This window comes from Gambusia affinis, linkage group LG01, assembly GCF_019740435.1.
Source record: "Gambusia affinis linkage group LG01, SWU_Gaff_1.0, whole genome shotgun sequence".
NCBI classification, from domain to species: Eukaryota; Metazoa; Chordata; class Actinopteri; order Cyprinodontiformes; family Poeciliidae; genus Gambusia; species Gambusia affinis.
The window spans coordinates 32,228,734-32,243,568 of NC_057868.1; the positions used below are offsets into that span (position 1 = coordinate 32,228,734).

The window sequence follows — 14,835 nt, forward strand, 5'->3', positions numbered from 1 at the left end:
TTATTCACACTCCCTCAAATAAATGTTACTGAATAGTTTTATAATACTTGGTGCTCCACCCAAAGCTTAACCTCAAGGTTTTCATGGTTTTCCCATTTATCCAAACATTTTTGTTGTTTTTTTGTTTTTTTAACGTAGGGAACCCAATGGTTACCGCTCGGCACCAGGCGGCAACATGATGCCCAACAACATGAGGCAACAAGGGATGGGTAACGCCAACATGAACCCCCAGATGAACGTGAATGCAGGCGGCGGGATGGGGATGGGAGGAATGGGCGGCATGAACCGGGGCTTCGGCATGAGCGAGCAGAGCCACATGGGCCACATGGGTCCGATGGGAGGCGGCTCTGTGTACGGAGGGAACGGCGGAGGAGGAAGTGGTGGCGGAGGCCTGGGCAGCCGCATGATGCAGATGAATCAGATGAGCCAGATGAACCAGATGAATCAGGTGGGGCACATGAATCAGATGAGTCAGATGGGTCCCATGAATCACCCCGGGTCGGGCATGCAGCAGCACCCGCAGCAGCAGCACCCGCAGCAGCAGCCCCCGTTCCAGAGCGCCGGAGGCTTCGGGCTCAGTGGGATGAACAGTCCGTCAGGGAGCCCCAGGATGGGCGGCCCCCAGCAGGGACTGCTGATGTCCCCCCGGAACCGGGGAAGCCCAAAGATGGGGGCCAACCAGTTCTCACCTGGAGGTAGGATTTTTTTGTTCTTACTGATTTGAATTGTATCTCTTTAGTTTGGATTGGAAATAAAATAAGAATCAGACAGAAACTCACTTTTTTTTTATTCTAACCTTCCAAACATTTTCTTCTCCACACTTTTACACTGATGATGATTAAAAATGATATTGCTTCATCAAGTGAAACATTTTAACTTATAATATGGGAAAATGTCTGGTTCACTTATAAATAGTACTGTTTCATTAATATTAAGGGTTAATCGTTGACTTGAAATGATTTCGGACTGGAAGTAAAATAAGATACAGGCAGAAGTTCACTTTTTTTACACTGATTTTCATGCATCACCCTGATCCTGGAGGATTTTTAATATAAATTATACTCTTCACATACTAATGACAAGTAACAAATGACTTATCGCTTTACACTGAATTTTAAAATTATCATAATTTACCAAGAACCTGAAATTTGAATGCATTAAATTTGAAAAAGAGGAATTTTCACTGCAAAACCAAAATCTTACCAAGTATTATTGGCCTATTTTCTAATGCAAATGTCGTGTTACACTGGAAATACCACAAAACTAACCTACAAGTGACATTTTAGCAAGAAACAGGAGCTTGTTTTAAGTCAATAATTTCTTAATATTGATGAAAACGTGTAGTTATAAGTGAAATAATTTCCCATATCGTCAACTTTCAAAAAGTATTTTTTTTGTTTTTGCCAAACTCCCTAAAAAAATCAATTAGGCCAATATTTTAGGAACGTGACAATATTATAAGTTAAAGTGTGAGAAAAACAAACAGTAAAATGATAAACTAATAACATTGATGCATTTATAGTAGTGATAAAATTTGTAATCAAAATTAAAATTATTCAGAAAACTAAAAGTTGGCTTGCAGTTGATATTGAAAACCCTTTCCACACCCGTTCGATGCTTTGTGTCATCAGCATTACACATTTATCAGTTTACAACATAAAATATTACATATTATTAAGATACAAAAATAAACAACCCTGGTCTCGACACTGAACCGCGGGGAACCTCATAAACAACCTCCAAACAAATTATTATGGTAACTTAAACGCGTTTAAATTTCACTAGAAACAGTTTTACCTTCACGAAACATGATTTTGTTTTTTTCTTTGATAGTGCACTAACCCACATCTCTCTGCTGCAGGAATGCACTCTCCTATGAGCGGCCTCGGCGGTGGAGGAGCAGCCGGAGGCAACACCTGCACCTTCTCCAGCAGCTCTCTGAACGCTCTCCAAGCCATCAGCGAGGGAGTCGGGAGTTCGCTCCCCTCCACTCTGACGTCCCCCTCAGCTGCCCACAAACCAGACAGCTCTCCCAGCATCCATTCCTCCTCCCAGCCCAGTCATCAAGCTAAACCAGGACAAGATGGCTCCAAGAGTCCGGCTGGGGGCTTGGGGCCCGGACCCGGAGACCACCACCTCCCGGTGCACCACCACCACCACCATCAGCATCCTCAGGCGGAGAGTTCTGCAGAGCGACCGGACAGCCAGGCGGCTTCAGCAGCTAAAGAGTGTGGAGAAGCGAGCGGCGAGGCGGGGATGGCGGGCGCCGACCCCCCTCGGAGGCTGCCGGACAGCAAAGGACACAAGAAGTTGCTGCAGCTGTTGACTTCCCCAACCGAGGAGCTGGGAATCAGTGCAAGCGGACCTACGGGGCCCGCCGGACCTCCTCCACCGAACAGCAGCGGCGCTTCAGCGGGGTCGGACAGCAAGGAAGCCACTGGCGGGATGACCAGCCCTTCCTCCACAGGCGTCTCCTCCTCTTCCTCCGCCAGCGGCGGCGCGGGGCCGGCGGCCGGCCAGGGCGGCGCATCGGCCTCAGCTCACTACACCGGGTCGCTGCAGGAGAAGCACAAAATTCTCCACAAGCTTCTTCAGAACGGCAACACTCCGGATGAAGTCGCTAAGATCACAGCGGAGGCGACGGGGAAAGTGACGCTCGGAGGCCAGGAGGGCGGAGAAGGTGCAGCTGGAAGCTTGGCGGCCGGGTCGGGGCCTGGGTTGATTGCGGACCCCAAACAGGAGCAGCACAGCCCGAAGAAGGAGAAGACCCACGCTCTCCTCCACTATCTCCTCAACAAGGACGACTCCAAAGAACAAACGGACGTGAAGCCCAAACTTGAAGATCTAGAAGGGAAAGGTCTTCCTGGAGCCGGCGGCAGCGGCGGCCCTGCGGTGGAGCACGCTGAGAGCAAGATCAAATCAGAACCTCCTGATGATGTAAGAGCATATTTCTGTTAAATGATAATGACTTTTATAGATATTTGCAAAAATAAAAGCAACTGCTCTATTTTTATAATTTAGTTGCACAACCTGGAGTCTATTCTGGGCGATCTCAGGGGTTCAAGCTCCGACTTTTACCCTGATCAGACCGGAGGTGCCGGGGCAAACAACACAGGAAACAAACCACAGGGGTGCCTTGATGACGGCCTGCAGGGTAAGCGGTTCAAGCACTAAATAACCATGAGAAGTGACAGTTTCACACAGAGTGGGTGTTGTAACATCACATGTGATGATATCAAAACAAAATGCCACTGAAACTGCATCTGGCACCATCAGAGGCTGTCTTTTCGTATCGCTTTCTTCCTAAAGCAAATGTCATGTCTTTCTCAGCTGTGTCTTTTTGAAGCTGGTACTTTTATACCAATAAACTGAAAAAACCGACTTAACATAAATTGAAAGAGACGTCCAGCCCTGTTCTCTGCTTTATAATTGGTCCTACTGGAATACAGCATTTTAGTCTGAGAAAATTCTTGTTTGCAGATGTATATGTAATGTTGAAATGTGTTTTAAAATTGCATTGCTGCTCAGTTTACAGTACAGAAAATTCATTATGTCTTCCTTATCTGTATAAATAAGTGTGTGTAAATGCAGTAGTGTTAAAATGAGAGTGCATGTCACTATGTACGCCGTAAGTGTTCATATCCAATTTTTTGCCATGTTATAACAAGAAACCCCAATACATTTTATTGGAATTTTATTGATTCAAATCACAATCAGTTGTGTTAATCACACAACAGTGGAAGAAAAATGACACATTGAGACTTTTTTTTACCTAAAAAAGTCTCAAAAAGTGAGGCTTCAAATAAATCTCCAACTGTATTGAGGTATGTAATGCCACAGCATGACGCTGCCACCACCGTGTAGTGGGGATGATGTGTTCAGGGTCAGGTGCATTAGTTGTAAAGCCTGTTTTCGTTAGCTCAGTTATTTTCATTCAGTTAATTTTATATGATTTTATTCTAGCGGGGTTAAAATCCCCATTTTAAGACTTTTTCTAATTTCTAACAACATTCAAATGCTGTTTAGTATTCGCCTTCCACTTCACAATTTTGTATTACTTTTCTAGTTTATCTCCTACAAAAACAACAGAAAAGACCAACGTATTTGGTTTTAAGGTGAAAAAAATTGCAAGGATTAGGAATAGTTTTGCAAGATGTTGTATATATTTAATATTTAAGCAAGGTACAGTTTTTCTGAAAAGTTTTTTTCTCTTTCTTTGCTTGCTCTGTCCAGGGAGTCCAGTAATGGGTCCAGGACCTCGAGGGCCCTTCCAGAGGACCATGTCCTTGGATGGGAAGCCACTGGGTGGGCCTGGAGGAGCTGTAAGACGTCCGATGCTCATAAAGCAGGAGAACATGATGGGCAGCCCAGACAGCTTCCCAGGAAACATGGGTGTGTGTCTCAGCATATTTTTTCTTCATTGTTCCTTTGCCTTTCCCTCACTGGTATCTGCTCTCAGATTCAATAAACTGCGTTACACTTTTTGTAAACAACCACACACACACACACAGTCTTTTATTAATAAAAGTGTGGGGTCAAATAGATCTCCAAATATTTTGGGATAAGTCATAGCACAACATGATACTGGAACTCCAAATCCAACTACAGTTGGACTTACATTTTAGCGACCAGGACCAGAAAATCAATCGATGATTCCAACTAGGGATGCAAAAACAATTTATTGTTGTAGTTTAATCGCCAACCAGTAGAGGGGGCAGCACTGGTCATTCTTAAGCACAGCCCATTGATACAGAAATAAAGGTGGCGGGGCCTTACCAGAGCAGAAAATTGCTGAGCTGCATAACTTCAAGCAGCATCAACTTTTCAAACAAAAAAACAAAACAGAATAGTAGAGAAAGTGGCGAAAAAGAAACATGATGGCAATAAGCAAGGTTGATTGTGAGTTAAATAATGCGCTTCATGGAGTGAAGTTTTAACATTTTGTCAACAACAACCACAGACAATACTTCTGTTCATGGGGAATTAAGTATATCACATATTTTATTCTTTTAATTTCTTTTTTTTTCTGTTCAGCAACTTTCTGTTTTGTTCTATTTTATAAATACATTTAATAATGTGAGAAAACCACAATTTTCAGTTTATTCAGTCAGTGTTTAATACAACTGACATGAAATAATGAATTTGTGGGGGGTTTTTTATGGAAATATAGTCAGCCCTCTTGACACGAGAAAACTCAGGTTTTTAAGAAATGGACACATCAATTAATCATTAGTCAGTGGATAAGATCAGTCAACATTAGATTAACTCTTTAATCAATAACTTGCAATCCTGATTCCAACCAATGCTCTTCGGTCATTTGTGCATATCCAGGGCCAATGAATAGAGGCGCGGGACCCCAGAGGTCTCCCATGGGGAGTTCTGGGGACTGGAAGCCCCGTTCCAGCACCAGCCCTGTGAGTTCAGCAGGACATCCATCCATGATGCGCCCAGGCATGGAGTACAACAACGGGAAGAGCGTGATGTCAGGACCCATGGTCAGCCGCTCCAACAGCGTGCCGGGCAACAGGTCGATGCTGCAGCAGCAGCTCATGGATATGGGTACGCTGCTCAGACTATTGCCTTGTGGTGATGCTAAGTAAAAAACCTGAGAATTTGGAGAGATTCAAAAATGCAGAGAAACAACTTGGTATCCAACCCGGTGGCTCAGTGGTAAAGATCCATTTCTGGGTACTGAAACTTTTTGGAAACCTTCAACGTTTATTTCATATTAGTCAGAAACTGTTTCCACGGGTTAAAGGTGAAAGATAGAGTAGGAAAGTTAACAATAAAAGAGGGTGAAATTGTATGCACAGGCTCCAATAATCCATTTATGAATCATTTAGTATATCACAGTTTTCTCTTTGTTCTTGCATATTTTTGCAGAAATTGGACTTTCGTTGCAGAATTACCTACTAAAACCTCTGTTTCTTGCTCACCATTAACTTATTTTGTCTTTCTGTTCTGGTTTAGGAGGTTCTTCTGATATGGGCATGGGTATGAGTCCCTTCAGCCAGCAGGGCCAGCCCAGCCAGTCCCCATCCTGGCATGAACCCATGATGAACATGGAGGGAAACAGGTCTGTGGATCATTTATTATGAGCTGCATTGCTCATGATAATTTCGTAAATTGGAAATACAAAAATAAATTTGCTTAATGCAAACATGGCAATTTTAAAAACTAGGATAAGGTGGTTTATCAGCTGTATCAAAATTTGTGTATTTCGCCAAACTGCAACTTTTTTCACTTCAAAAACTGGCTGTTACTACTGGCGGAAATGACGAAGAAAACGACAGGAAGTGGTAGGAAGATGCTGATGCGACATGTTTGAGCAAACTTATTCACATGTGACTTTAATTGTGTTTCTAATTTGATGGAAACACCACAGTTACAAAATAATCTTTTTAAACTTTAGAGCACTATTTTAAAAAAAATTCGCACATATTTGCAATGTTTTAATTGAAGCTATAGTTTGCATTCATATCTAACTGACAGTCGTGACTCAAACCTTTTTATTTTTTTCTGTTTGCATGATGCAGACGCCAGTTTGGCAACCCCTTAGATGATCTTCTGGTCCCTCCCACCACCAGTGAGGGTCAGAGCGATGAGAGGGCGCTTCTGGACCAGCTGGATTCGCTGCTGAACAACACCGACGGCATCGCTCTGGAGGAGATAGACCGAGCTCTCGGTATCCCAGACCTTGTCAGCCAGGTAAGATGTCAGAAAGAGCCACACTCTGCAGCGTAGCGCTCCCTGAAAGTGCTGCAACAGAGGGAAAAGATTATTTGTCATAGTGCGAGTCTCGACAGACCATCATATTAATTTTTGCATTCGATATTTCAGTCATGACTCAGTGTGTCTAGGCTGTCGTCTCACTGAAGGGAGATAGATGAGCCTTAAGGAGTCCGTCTGTGCTGCTTAGAAAAAGGCAATTACCGAGCCGACCAGGCGGAGATGAATCAATTAAACTGAGAAGTTTGACAAACTTGTCTTTGTCCTCCTTGTCTTGTGTGCTGCAGACCCAGGGAGCAGAGCAGCAGCTGGAGCATTTTGGAGGACAGGACCCATCCATGCTGCTTGACCAAAAGCCTCTGTATGGATCAGCCTATCCCGGACCCCCTGCTATGCCGATGCAGTCTGGCTACGGAGGGAACCCCATGCAGGGGCAGGGACAGCAGCCCGGGTTTGGGCCCATGCTCTCCCCGATGGGCCAAGGCGGGAGCTTTCCCGGTATGGGTGGGATGGGGGGCATGGGGCATCCTCGAGCCAACATGATGCGACCCAGGATGATGAACACCAACAAGCCCATGAGGCTGCAGCTGCAGCAGCGGCTTCAGGGACAGCAGGTAGGACACCACACTGAACATACGCAACGATCAGTTACAGCTTTGGGAGATTTTGGTATAAGCTATTTTTTATTTATTGACTCCTTGAGACGTACCGTCTCAATTTCATGGGGCTCGTTAGAAAATAAAAAAACAAAACAATAATAGTTTTAAGGTGAAATCACCAACAAACAATTTATTTCCTAATTCTGGGTGTAGAAAAAAAGTAACTGATCTGCAAGTCTCAGGCTATGTTGTGAACTAAATGGGATTATGTTTTGTTTAAAAATAGTGGAAAATTAAAATGAGTACATTTAAAAGAAATTCGGTGTCAGTCAGTCTGGAAAATGGTGCAACAAAGATTATAATTATAATTTAGATTATTATTCAGGTTTGAATAAGTAGGAAGAAAGAAAGAAGAGCTTGAAAAATGTTCATCTATTTATCCATCTGTTTGTCTTTTCAACCATCCATGGTTTTATTTTTAAACAATGGATTAAATTGATTATTTTACAGGCTTTGCTGATCGTTTTTTGTTACACTTTTTTCCTGATTAAATCAGCAGACATTTTTTTAAATTATCCAATGTACATGGTTGTGCATTAAATTTTTGTTTTGTTTTTCTGTATTTAGTTGTACCATCGTGATTAGCTGCAACTATCCTGTCCCTGTATTCCGTAATCTATTTCTTAATTTTAGAGAAAAATATCTTTTACATTAGTCTTTAGGACTAATTAATTTTCAGAAAGTTTTAATATTTCTGTATGTTATTTCCTCTAATTTCTAATATTTATTTTTATTTCTTCTTGTCAAGTTTATGAATCAGACACGGCAGGGCATGGCGATGAAGATGGAGAACCCAGGAGGAAACCCTGGCATGAGGCCTGGCATGCAGCCTGGCATGGGAGGACAGGTAGATTATTGAAATTACTTTTGGAATATCTCAAACTAAAGACTATTTATGGTATTTTCACCAAAATCTAGGATAAATATGATTTCCACACGACAAACGTCTCCTTCAAAAGATTCAAATCTTCTTAAATGCGTGTAAAACATAACCAGAACTTCGGAGTAAACACAATATTGCATCTGCTTTGTGCAGCAGGGCTTCCTAAACGCTCAGATGATGGTTCAGCGTAACCGAGACGTTGTCAACTTGCACATGAGGAGGCAGCGCATGATGATGCTGATGCAGCAGCAACAGCAGCAGGCGGCAGCAGCCGCTGCAGCAGCTGCAGGGGGGTTCAGTCCGCCTCCGAACGTCACGGCCCCCGGGGGCATGGACAGCCCCATGGGGGGGCCAAACATGGGCCAGCCGGGACCGCAGCAGTTTGGCTACAGTGGGAGCTACGGTGAGTTCAGTGAATGCTGCTGCTCTCTTGTGGTGGATCTAAGCTTTGCAGCAAACTTTAGGTAAAATTAATTATTCACAGAGAACCCAGTGAGGTTAAATGTTATCTTTGGTGTCTGATGTTTGATATTTTCAGTGAGTAGAAGGAGAGAGCTGAAGGTTTAGGGTTTTTTTCAACAGGCGTGACCCAGCAAGGTGACCCCTCTTTTGGCCCATCAGGTGGAAGTCCGCCTAATACCATGATGCCAGGCCGCATGGGGCCTCAGAACCCCATGATGCAACAGCACTCACAGGGGGGGCCTATGTACCCAGGCGCTGATATGAAAGGCTGGTCACAGGGCGGCATGGGACGCAACAGGTACGACGCCATCACTTTGCCTGATGATTTTCAAAAGATAGTCCTGTAGACTTGGTTTGATTGGGGACCAAAACTGCAACGTTTTTTACATTTTCAGCTGGTGCAGCTTAATTTTTTACTGCACTATGATAACCAACCCAAACCCTTTGGAGAAACCTGATTAGCCCGTCATCTGTGCATCAAAAACCACCGAAGAAAACATGAATGCAACTTCTTCCGTCACAAAATGTAAACAAAAAGCTACAGCTCATCAGATTTGATGAGTTGTAGGATTTCTCTCATGTCTGGCAGAAAACCATAAGCCATTTCTCCCTCTATCGGCAGACTCGAGAGTTTGTTTTGCTTGTATTTACCCAGAATGCCTTTTGTTTCCTGCTTTTGGAGCGTTCTTTGGAGTTCACTGAGACCTAGATTGAGCACCTCCCCAATCAAACTGAACTTTCTAGACCAGTGGTGCCCAAAGTCGGTCCTGGATGGCCGCTGTCCTGCATGTTTTAGTTCTGTCCCTGGTTTAACGCACCTGGATCAAATAATGGCTCATTAGAAGACCTAAGAAGAACACTGGCTTGCTGAAAAGGTTGTTACTACCACCAGGGAGAGAACTAAAACGTGCAGGATGATGTCGAAGACCGACTTTGGGGACCCATGTTTTAGACAAACGAACTGTAGTTTTACAAAAGCGGACTAAACAGGGCTGGTGTGAATGCACCCCTACTTAAAACCTGTGTGTATTTTTTTTTTCTTTTTTATCTCCAGCTCATACCCTCAACAGCAGTTTGGGCCGCAGGCACCACTGGGTCAGCAGCAGTTCGGACAGCAGGGAAATCCCGGGCAGTACGGAGGCATGATGATGAACGGCGGCATGCCGGCCAGCGGAGGAGGCGGTCACATGGGACAGATGGGGATGAACCCAATGGTGATGGGGCGCATGCCTATGGGGCCAGATCAGGTATGTGCAGAGTGCGAGTCTCAATACTTAAAGAACATTTTTTTATGTTTATTCTGAGGATGGTTTACACATCTGAATGCATCTCAGGAGGATGTCAGCAAGAGGAGTGCCACAGGGATCTATTGTTGTCCCTCTGCTTTTCAAAACTAAAACATGCAAATAATATATTTTAATTTTAAATCAGTTTTAGCTTCACATACACTAAATGTGGCCAGAAAAAAAAAAACATCCTGGCTGGATAATATAACAATATTAACAAGCACATTTCTGTTTTCACACAGGAGCAAATAGATAAATAATATTTGTACTGTTAGTCTAATTCTGTTGTGAAACTCCATGGCAATTATTGCATGAAAAAAACTGCTAAAACCTGCATTTGTTATATTTTTATCTAAAAATGTTAGTTGGTTTGCTATGATTTTCAGCTAAAGTGTTTGTGGTTCTGGAGACACTTGTCTTCTTGGTCTCAATCTTTCTTAGCAAAGAGATCCATTTTATAAGCTTAGATAAAAATATTTTATTTGTTTTTTTTTTTTTTATTGTTCAAATATCTAATTTCTGTCTCTTTTTTTGCTACATCTCAGCATGACAATCATTTTTCTTCAGATACATGAATCAATAATCTTTGCTGCTTTACGATGAACTCTGCGTGTTTTTCTCGGTGGGTTTCTCTTTAAATGCTCTTGCTCTGCTCTCTTCCCCCTGATGATCCAGAAATACTGCTGATGGATGCGCCAGAAGCTTTTGTCTCACTGTGATCTCCACCCAGATTTGGCAGACGGCTTCTGCGCTGCAGTGTGTGTGGAAATAAACCAGGCGTGTTATGATCCTCCGTGTAGCGCCACATTCCCACCAGACGGGGGAGTGAACTTCCCTCTGGAATGATGGCCAGTCATGTCAAGCCTCACCGCCGGAGGAAAAGCAAGACAGACTGTCACATGAAAACACACAGCCTTCCTAAAAATCTGACAAACTGTTTATCCATCATGCACAGAGAGACGGACATGAATTTAATGTTCCTCCCTTCCTGAGAAGCCAGTGTTCCTCAGTATATCCTTTCATTGGACCAAACAGTAAAGCTACTTTATATGGACAAATGTATTTAAACAGCCTCTGTTTTGTCGAATGTATCATGAAGCTATATTCAGATGTAAAAATGTCGATTCTGAACTTTCCATCCGCCATCGCTCTGCTGCTCCCGTAGGATCCCTGCAGACACGACCAGCAGCGAAAGAGCCGTCGGGTTGTGAGGCTCACATGAATGTTATTGAGAAGTAGCACATCGTCTCGTTGTTCAGGATGCCGCTGAGTAGGATCGAACTAACCCGTTGGCTCGTTGCACTTTAAGGAAAGCCAACATCAAACGGATTGTGGCAATTTAGAGGCCTTTTTTCATGAATTACTAAATAGCCTCAGAAATTTCCTCTTTTTTTTTCTATTCACATTCTTTAAGGTTGGGTAAACTTTGCAGGTTTTGCTCCTCAGTGGGAACCAGAGAAGAGTTATGTTTATAAGAAGATGAATTAAGATTTTAAAATAGCTCCTAGAAGGGTAATTTTCCTAATGTTTTAGAGATTTTTGAAGTAATCTTTTTGCATTTTCATTATGACTATAAATTGAGATATTTCTTGACAAGTTTAAACCGCTTTATGAACCATGCTTGTTCCTCCGCAACTCATACGAAATGTGGATCCGTCCTCGAGGTTCCTTCTAGAAATATTAAAAAATTAAAACTACACATTCATCTAATAAAGATGCACAAAAGTCCCAGACTGTTTTACGCCTCACCAAGAGAAATCAGTGGTGAGCCAGTCAGAAGCTAAAATCTGATCTTTTAAAATTGTAACGATAAAAGCGAAAGCTCAGAGCTGCAAATCCAGTCCAGGTTGTTACTATAAACTAAGCTAATTATCTTCACAGAAGTTAGATCCGCTCACACTACAAAACAAAGTGCTAGATGATCGTATTGGACTCAGATATCGAGCAATAATCCTTCCTCCCGGTTTCCCTCTGAGGACAACACTGACACATTGTTCACCCAAAGATTGGTACTGCAGTATTAAGCTCGATGTCTTGTTTGGAACATTTTATTCCTCTTCTTTTCTGTAAATATTATCTGTAAATATGCTTCAAATGTACTATATATAAATATATTTATGCTTTTCTAGCTCACATACTGTTTTTTGCACAGATTGTAAGGCTTGCTATTTAAAGGTGTAATTTTCTTATTCTGTCATAGGTCAACTCTTCTTTTCAATACATTAATTGGGAGGAAACGCCTGTGTTTTTTGGAGCAGTACATGTACATTTCTTTGATATACTGCCATTTTCCCGCTGTGTGGAAGCACTTTTTTTATTTCTAATCCTTAAATCATGAACCTCTTCCTATTTTCCTAGAATGTAGTCCAAAGCATACAGGTGCTAGTAGGTTGTTACGCTTTTTTAAATAAGTTATTTTTCTTTTTAAAAAATAAGAATTATATGAAAAAAAAAAAAATGTCTGTACAGCAAAAGAAGTGACACATGATTGTGTTGTTCTGTGGGCCCAGATCTCTTGCCAGTCAATCCTCTCCTGAGGTGCTTCAGAAATCGGTTTTCAGTCATTTGGTAGTTTTAACTCAAATTCAGGCTACAAAAGGAGAAATTTGAATCATAGTTTTATCCATAAATCTCTTTTGTTATTTTGTCCTGTGGAGGTTTTTGTTGAGAAATCTACCTTTGAACACACGCTCAGTCCAAAGATTTCTGTTTGTCATCCTGCAGTGCATAGAAACAGCTCAGTAGGTTGTGTGTTTTCTTTTTACTGTTGCATATAATGTAAGGGGAGCAAAAGTTGCAATCCGTATAAAATACTCTGATCTGTTTGAAATAGAGTAGAGAGGTCGTCCGGTTCTGCTGAAGTGATTTAAATCTTTTTCTTTCTGTGAACCTTACAGCCAGTTGACTTTTATATGGTGCTTGCATTCATCAAGAATGTCCTTTTGAGTTGGAGAAGAGTTTTTATTCATGATCCGTGTTATTTGTATGTCAAAACAACTGGAATTGGCTGGAATTGTGGAAAAATAACTATTAAAAACAGGGAATGTTGCTCTTCTTTTGACGTCGCAGGAGCAAATTTGGAAAACACACAATCAAGATCACAGGATGTAAAATACTCTTGGGTTTTGTTTTCTTACCTTGTTTCTTGATGTTAATATTGATGTAAATACAAATTTATATTTAAACATTAAAATGTGTCTGGTGTGATTCCCCCCCACCCCCAAAAAAAACCCCACAAAATCTTACCAAATATTTTTTGTCTTGTTCCTACTGCAAATATCTTAGTTTACTTGAAATAACTCACAAGTAACCTTTAAGCAATAAAATAAAAATACAAGCTTGTTTAAAGTCAGTGAGTCAGTTCATGAAAAGTAGTAGGTCCAATAGCAAAATATTTCACCATATTGAGGAATCTATATTAAGGAATTTTTTACTTTAAGGGGAAGAGAAAAATTCACTTTTTGGATGTTTTTATCCTTCCATTTTGGTTTCTACGACTTCTAAAAATACCAAAGCACTTAAAAAAAAAAAACTCCTAGCCACTTTTTGGCAATAAGTTAATGTTTTTTGGTGTCTGGAAAACCTCCCAAATTCTGAAATGGACAACCAACGAGATTGAGTCACTGAATTGTTACCTAGCAACCTGAGTTGCCGTGCGTTTGGTCAGCTGGTTTTATCACTGTAAACGCTGTACAAAGAGAAGAGCTTTGTCACTGACTTTCCACCCAGAAATCACTTGCTGCATCACCTTTGGTTGTGCAGGAGGCTCTGCTTCTGCTTTTCAATGTAGTATGGCTGTATGTATAGCAATATAATATGTTTGCAGCCATTTTCACATGCAAGTGCAAACATTGAGTTTATGGGTGTGTATCCAGCATATTTGGCTATAAAGTAACAAGAGGCCCTAAAGTAGTTCATCCTGAAAGGAGCTCAAAAGAGGCAGAAGTGACCAGACTAAAATCTCATCATCTAAGAATAATTTTTTGCAACATATGTAGTGACCATGTTTTGTATGGACCTATCCCAACCTGCTCAAGGAAGCCTAATGGGTCACCTTTAAAACAAGCAAGTTAGTTTTGTCTTATTTAAAGCATACTAAGATATTTGAACTAGAAGCTGGATCAAAAATTGTTGGTAAGATTGTGTGTTTTTACAGTGTAGTGCTGTATGACCCTGTAACTTTTGTAACCATCCCTTTTTGGAGGAGAAACCTGCAAGAAAAAGGTCGTCTTGGCCAGGATTGAAAGGGACCATGAGTGTGTTTGAGTGGATGAGGGGCTATCAACATGTGAAGGGGATGAGAGTGTGAAAAAAGTCTGAGTCATTGTCCATGTTGTTGTCTGCAGCCTCACTTTCATCTCCTCATTTCCTGTCCCTCCTACATGTGAGATCCGCTCTCCTTTCTTGTATTTTCCCCCCTTAAAGGATCTTAGACCACTCTTCTGGACGTCTGTATTTAAAACTTATCCTTTGTTTTAAATACAGATGACGAAGGATTTTTTCATTTATTTATTTTGTTTTTCTGGCTGATATTGTTATTCATGGAAATGCCAGAATATGTGGAGGGAATTACAGATTAGGGTGACGGTAAGGAGGCCTTCCAGCTTTAGTCACTTGGAGTTTATCATTCAAAGTGACTCTATACAGAAACATGCAAAAGGCTGGTCAGATGGTTCACTGGGAACTTTGTTAGTGTTTGTTTCAAAGTCTCTATAGAAGATGCTAAATAAAAAAAATGTCTAAACGGAAAACACAGAATCCAAATTTAAAATCCTTCTGAAGAAATTATTCATCAGACTCAAAATTAAATATTTTT

General features: G+C 41.6%; 1 protein-coding gene across 7 annotated transcripts in view; it reads left to right on the forward strand.

Moving 5' to 3' along the window:
• The window catches only part of LOC122827738 (nuclear receptor coactivator 3-like), a 75,321-nt gene extending 62,109 nt beyond the window's left edge, over window positions 1-13,212 (forward strand). For 5 of the 7 annotated variants that reach the window (XM_044110684.1, XM_044110674.1, XM_044110709.1 and 2 more), the window contains 13 exons: window positions 139-695; window positions 1,862-2,937; window positions 3,022-3,154; window positions 4,234-4,392; window positions 5,332-5,559; window positions 5,971-6,076; window positions 6,537-6,708; window positions 7,017-7,343; window positions 8,137-8,235; window positions 8,425-8,674; window positions 8,854-9,031; window positions 9,788-9,980; window positions 10,695-13,212. In XM_044110684.1, the coding sequence (XP_043966619.1) occupies window positions 139-695; window positions 1,862-2,937; window positions 3,022-3,154; window positions 4,234-4,392; window positions 5,332-5,559; window positions 5,971-6,076; window positions 6,537-6,708; window positions 7,017-7,343; window positions 8,137-8,235; window positions 8,425-8,674; window positions 8,854-9,031; window positions 9,788-9,980; window positions 10,695-10,706 (3,490 nt within the window). In that variant the 3' untranslated portion in view covers window positions 10,707-13,212. The remainder of the gene's footprint in view (window positions 1-138; window positions 696-1,861; window positions 2,938-3,021; window positions 3,155-4,233; window positions 4,393-5,331; window positions 5,560-5,970; window positions 6,077-6,536; window positions 6,709-7,016; window positions 7,344-8,136; window positions 8,236-8,424; window positions 8,675-8,853; window positions 9,032-9,787; window positions 9,981-10,694) is intronic. The other 2 variants (XM_044110727.1, XM_044110717.1) reach the window with 2 other exon arrangements.
• The last annotated feature ends 1,623 nt before the right edge of the window (window positions 13,213-14,835 follow it).